Consider the following 6615-nt stretch of genomic DNA (forward strand, 5'->3'; position numbering starts at 1 on the left):
TATATTAAGTCCCTTCACATTGGGTTAAGCAATAAGTTAAGGTGGTGTCTAATTATTAATATATTCAACTTAACTTAGATTTCGTTTGGGACAGTTTTAATTAAAATTTTTGTACTAAAAAGCTGATTTAAGAAGCAGTAAGAAAGCCGTCCCAAATGAAGCCTTAGGCTCTAAATGTTTACCCTTCTATAACACTGTGGAGGACTTCAAAATAAAGAACTCATATTTTCTTCAGAGAGAGAAAAAAAAAGGTCAGTCACAACTGAATACTCAATAATTTGTTCATTTTTCATTCTAATGAAAGCTGAGAAAAAACTTGATAGAAGAATACAATGTAATTCAAATTGTTCATTTCAACGGCACCCATAAAAAATAGTTGAAAACTTTTTCTCTTTTTGCTTATGATTGTATAACCAAGGAGCGATTTTGATGCGGAGCATGTTAGCTTAAAACTTTTATTAGACTAGCTAATTTAATTTGTTACAAGTTGTTGCATGTTTTCTAGAATCTTCTAGGTTTCTACTTGCTTATTATATATAAATCGTAAAAGAAGAATGAAGGGATGATGAATATTATCTCTATTTTGAAGCTTTGAAGCTTGAGTTCTTCTTGTTCCATGGATTAGGATCAAATCTTTCAAGCAGATCCGATTCTTCCGACGATCCAACTACATGAGATTTCCTATTTGTACCCTTTTTTGTGTTAATAAAAAGCTTCTAAACCCAAAATTCAGAATGAAACCATTCAATAGTATATTAGTTTATTAATAACTCAAAAAGAAACCTCACGGCTTTCTAAGTAGTGGTTCCTTCATAATAGCGTCTAGCTTTCTTTTTCTGCTTTGTCACTCTCAGCACTATTCTTTAATCCTCTATTTGCTTGAAAAAGAATGAATGTAAAGTAAAATAAATGTATTATTTTTTACTTTTTGATGTTTGTTGGGTGAAAAATAAATTAAAGGTAATATATCATTTTAATTTATTATTGAGGTAAAATGTTATTGTCCAATTTGAATGTAAATGCTTTACACTGTTAAAGTGCTTTCTTGACCACCCATGACAGTCACCATCTCTACCACCACTTGCTGCCCATCGCCGCCCGTCGTCGCCTCAACATCACTATCTGCTGCAGCTTCACTGTTGCCGCCAACCACCGGTCGTCGGCTACCCTGGTGACAAACTTATTACAATTTACATAACATTCACTTTACTTCAAATCAAACAAAAAGAATAAAGTCTTATATTTCTTTTTCACTAATCCAAACAACTCCATAGTATTTCTTACACAGTATTCATTTTAATGACTAGCAATTGTCCAAAGATTTGGATTAACAAACAAATTATTGAATGCATCTTCTGTCAAAAATGATTAACTGCAGATTAAAGTAATTTTCATGAGTTCTGTCGAACTATTATTAATATATAATAGAATAGGAAAACAATAATCAATATCTTGAGAAATAAATTTTTTTTTTTCAAATCCTTCTCAATTTTCATAATAAAAGAAGCATATAGATCTACCTACAAAACGTTCAGAGTCATTTTTTAATGAAGAAAACATCATTCTTTTTCAACCCGGCTTTCAAGATAAAAATATATTCACCTCTCCATATTGCCCCCACCCTGCGAAGACCACCTGAGAAACAACTCCTAATGAGTAGGGGTGCCAATATTTGACACGACACGAAAATCTGACCCAGACCCGACCCGGAAAATCTGAGTCGGACCCGACCCGATTTCATAATGGCTCTGGTTCGGGTTCCCGGATTCGACCCGTTTGAAAAATGGGTCGGGTTCGGGTTGACCCGGCGGGTTGAATGAACTGCCCGAGGCTGCCCCGGCTACCCGCGGCTGCCCGCGACCCCGCACGCCGGACAACCCGATAGGTCGGGTCCGGGTCCGTGTTTTTGACCCGTTTGCTTACCCGGGTCAGGTCAGAGTCGACTCGATTGAACCCGGGTCAGTTTCAAATTCGACCCAAACCCAACCCGTGACCCGAAACTGACACCCTTACTAATGAGCTAAGTTGAAATCAAAAGGTTCCACAAGAGATCTGTAAAAACATAATTATTGAAAAAATTAGTAATTTTTATTAAAAAAAAAATGTAGTGCTCATTATCTATAATTAATTTCAAAGGATTTAGAGCGCCAAGTTCAGCAAAAAGACAGCGTGCTCTCATAATCAAAACATTAAACAGAACACAGCCAATCCAAAATAAAATAAAACAAAATGAAAACTCAATTAGTAACATCACAGATCCAGATCTCTATCTTTCTCCTATAAACAAAACATGGGGTTTCCCCCTCGACAATCCCAACACAGATTTCCTCCTCCTCTCCCTTCTTCATCCCCTTCCCCTCCTCACATCCACCAATGCCTTCTTCCCTGTCCACAACTCTTCTGTCAATAACCATACCCTCTCTTTTCTTCCTTTCCTGTTTCTCCATTGACAACCAAGGCCTTGCTCTTCTTCAATGGAAGAATACGCTCACCTTCTCCTCAGACGAGCTCAGCTCATGGAAGTCAACAGATTCCAATCCCTGCAAATGGTATGGAGTCCTCTGCAACCCAAGTTCCCTGGTCATAAGCCTCAACCTCAACTCAGTGAATATCCAGGGCGAATTGCCTTCCAATTTCCAATCACTCAAGTCTCTCAGGACTCTTGTCATCTCCGGCACAAATATCAGCGGCCAAATCCCAAAATCCTTTGGTGATTACCAAGAACTAAGCTTGCTTGATCTCAGTAAGAACCAAATTTCCGGGGAAATTCCGGCGGAGCTCTGCAAACTAACAAAGCTTCAATCTTTAGCTGTCAACTCTAATTCTCTCGTTGGAGCCATTCCTGTGGAGCTCGGCAATCTCTCCATGCTTACTTATCTCACTATCTTTGATAACTATCTCAGTGGTGAGATTCCAAGAAGCATCGGGAAATTGACAAAGCTCGAAGTTTTCCGGGCCGGAGGGAACCAAAATCTCAGAGGTCCATTGCCGCCAGAGATTGGAAATTGCAGCAATCTCATGATGATCGGCCTCGCTGAAACTGGAATTTCCGGCAACCTCCCGCCGGAAATCGGATTGCTGAAGAGAATTCAAACTATTGCAATCTACACGGCGCTCCTTTCTGGTTCTATTCCTGGCGAGATTGGAAATTGCAGTGAGCTCAAAAGCTTGTACCTTTATCAGAATTCGCTTTCCGGATTGATACCGCCGGAGCTCGGAGAGCTCCAGAAGCTGCAATCTTTGCTCTTATGGCAGAACAGCTTGGTGGGCTCCATTCCACCAGAGCTTGGGGAATGCGGCGAGCTGGTGCTCGTCGACCTTTCGCTTAATCTCTTAACAGGGAGCATTCCGAGTAGCTTCGGCAAGCTCTCCAACCTACAGCAGCTTCAGTTGAGTAGTAATCAGCTCACTGGAGCTATACCGCCGGAGCTTTCCAACTGCACGTCCTTTACAGATATCGAAGTAGACAATAATCAGCTGTCCGGCGAGATAGAGATTGAGTTCGGGAAGTTGAAGAGCCTTACTCTGTTCTACGCATGGAAGAACATGCTGACAGGGAATATTCCAGCGAGCCTCGCGGAATGCGGGAATCTACAATCTTTGGATCTTTCATACAATAATCTGACAGGGGTGATTCCAAGGGAGCTCTTTGCGCTTCAGAATCTATCAAAGTTGCTGCTTATCTCCAACGAGCTCTCTGGCTTCATTCCTCTGCAAATAGGCAACTGCACGAACCTCTTCCGACTCCGGTTAAACCGCAACCAGCTCGTCGGACAGATTCCGGAGGACATTGCCAAGTTAAAGAACCTCAATTTCCTGGACATTAGCGAGAATTTTCTCGTGGGCGGGATTCCACTGGCTATTTCGGCATGTGAAGGCCTCCAATTCCTGGACCTCCACTCCAACGCTCTCACAGGCGCATTACCGGAGTCACTCCCGAAGAGCCTCCAGTTCCTCGACGTCTCCGACAACCGTTTTTCAGGCGCACTATGCTCTGGTGTGACGAGGCTGCCCGGGCTCACCAAGCTCCTGCTTTCAAAGAACCAGTTTTCAGGCAGAATCCCATCCGAGCTCATCTCCTGCTTGAAGCTTCAGCTGCTAGACCTCGGGGAAAACTCTTTCTCTGGTGCCATCCCGCCGAATCTCGGCCTCCTCCCATCCCTCGAAATCTCCCTCAACCTCAGTTGCAACCAACTCTCTGGCAACCTTCCGTCTGAGCTCTCCGAGCTCAAAAAGCTCACAAATCTCGATCTTTCCCACAACTTCCTCACCGGCGATCTGACCCCAATCGCTTCCCTCCAGAACCTTGTCTCCCTCAACATCTCCTTCAACTCCTTTTCCGGCGAACTCCCCGACACCTCTTTCTTCCGCAATATCCCCCTCTCCGACCTGACCGGTAACCAAGGCCTCTACATCTCCAGTCCCGGAACCCGCTCGCTGACCTCCGCATCGCCGCAGAAGCTCGCAATGCCTCTCCTTTTCACAATATTCGCCGTCCTCGTCCTCGCCGCAGCCTATTTCATTCTCCGTGCCCGCCGTAGAAGCGGCGAACCTGCCGGCGACGGCCACTGGGATATTACAATGTTCAAAAAATCAGATATTTCGGTCGAAGAAATAGTCAGGGGGCTAACTTCTGCAAACGTGATCGGAACGGGAAGCTCCGGCGTGGTGTACAGAGTCGGCACCGTGGCGGTGAAGCGGATGTGGTCAACGGATGAAGACGGCGGCGCGTTTCGGAACGAAATCACGGCGTTAGGGTCGATTAGGCATCGAAACATTGTGAGATTATTGGGTTGGGCGGCGAATAAGAGGATGAGATTGTTGTTTTATAATTATTTGCCGAATGGGAATTTGAGTTCAATGATTCATAGGGGAGGAAAGGGGGCTGTTGGATGGGAAGAGAGGCATGGAATAATGGTGGGAGTGGCAGAGGCAATTGCTTATTTACATCATGATTGTGTACCGGCTATACTTCATGGAGATGTGAAGGCCATGAATGTATTGTTGGGGGAAGACTTTGAAGCTTATTTGGCGGATTTTGGGTTGTCGAAGGTGTTGAATGTTGGCGGAGGAAGAAGAGAAGCGGCGAGGTCACCGCCGAGGATTGCAGGATCGTATGGCTACATGGCTCCGGGTAAGATTTTTTTTTTTTTTTTTTTTGGAGGGGGAAATTCAATATTTTTCATAAAATAACTTTTCATTCATCTCATATATGGCATTGACAGGCATGTGATCTGTAAAAAAAAATATTCTCTATGACTCAGTAGGTTTAATTGTTTTAGTATGTTGGATTTGAATGCTCTGATTATATTTTCATTAGATTTTTAATTTGCTAATGTTTTTCTAACTTTTAATGATAATCTGTCATTATTTTGAAAAGGCCGTCATATTTAGATTTTGGTTTCATTTGAGAAGAAATTATTATGTGCGAACACCGGTTGTCCAGAACGCCTCATATCACCCGGTATATAGCGGTACACAATCATGGTATACAAAAAAAGTGATGCGGCGAGTTCTGATTCACCTCCGGACGACGTCTATATCCGCACAAAATGATTTCAGACGAATTTTTTTACTTCTTTTTAAAACAATTTTTGGCGGTTGATTTTTCAATATTTTCTTAAAAAATTTGCTCTTAAAAACTATTTAAAAATAATTAAAAATTTTGTCTTAAACTAAACTTTAAAGTATTAAACATAAATGTTCTACTGGATGATGCAGTTGGAGCAATTCCCATCACATATCAATACAATTATTTATTATTAGCACTAACTTTTGCCACTCAAATTCCAGAGCTCGGTTCAATGCAACAGATAACGGTTAAGAGCGACGTCTACAGCTACGGTGTGGTCCTTCTCGAGGTCCTCACAGCTCGGCACCCACTAGACCCGTCCCTTCTGGGCGGGGTCAATCTGGTCCAGTGGGCCCGCGACCATCTCCATTCCCAACGCGACCCAACGGGTCTACTCGACCCGAGGCTCCACGGCCTGCCCGACTTCCAAATGCAGGAAATGCTGCAGGCTCTGGCCATCTCGGTCCTGTGCGTCGGCCTGCGGCCCGACGACCGGCCCACCATGAAGGATGTTGTCGCACTTCTTAAGGAGATACGAAGGCCGGCGGCCGACGAGCCCAAGGCGTCGCCGATGATCGGCAGTTTGTCTCCGGCGAGAAGCTTGGCTCTGCGTGGTTCTTCGAGTTGTTCATTTGTTATGTCGGATTGTTCGGATTGAAGGAGTGGGCTGGGCTTGGAAATGGGTCTGTAAATCATTTGTTTTGGGTTAGTTTAAGCACTTTGATTTTTAAAAGAAGTAGATGGGAAATAATTTAGGTTTTGTTGTTGTAAATATATCTGTAGTGATTAGGGCAACTCCAATGGACCGTTCTTGCTTTGCTCCAACCGACCGTCATTTTTGACGTCAATTGATTGTGGATGAACGGTGCAACGTCAATATTGGCGTTGCACTGTTCATCTGCGTCATTTTGTTGGTCTCTGCAGAACTTCAGGAAAAAAGGCGCGAACAATAGTTACGGGACAAAATGGCGTTCGATTGGAGTAAAAAATGAGAGGTGCCCTTAGGGATGTTGTAAAAATTTTTGTTTCTAATTGATTTTGAT

General features: G+C 43.2%; 1 protein-coding gene across 1 annotated transcript; it reads left to right on the plus strand.

Annotated features, from left to right (window-relative positions):
- The first annotated feature begins 2121 nt into the window (after window positions 1-2121).
- On the plus strand, window positions 2122-6397 carry LOC110099045 (LRR receptor-like serine/threonine-protein kinase). The gene is made up of 2 exons (XM_020826061.2): window positions 2122-5134; window positions 5794-6397. The coding sequence occupies exons 1-2, from the start codon at window positions 2374-2376 to the stop codon at window positions 6228-6230; spliced, it is 3198 nt and encodes a 1065-aa protein (XP_020681720.1). The 5' UTR covers window positions 2122-2373; the 3' UTR covers window positions 6231-6397.
- The last annotated feature ends 218 nt before the right edge of the window (window positions 6398-6615 follow it).

Source organism: Dendrobium catenatum, unplaced genomic scaffold, assembly GCF_001605985.2.
Source record: "Dendrobium catenatum unplaced genomic scaffold, ASM160598v2 fragScaff_scaffold_1632, whole genome shotgun sequence".
NCBI classification, from domain to species: domain Eukaryota; kingdom Viridiplantae; phylum Streptophyta; class Magnoliopsida; order Asparagales; family Orchidaceae; genus Dendrobium; species Dendrobium catenatum.

Bases quoted from the DNA above. Each gene is read 5' to 3' on its own strand.
- LOC110099045 (XM_020826061.2), top strand. From the start codon at position 2,374: ATGCCTTCTTCCCTGTCCACAACTCTTCTGTCAATAACCATACCCTCT. The intron at 5,135-5,793 runs GTAAGATTTTTT...CTCAAATTCCAG, and splicing joins GTATGGCTACATGGCTCCGG to AGCTCGGTTCAATGCAACAG.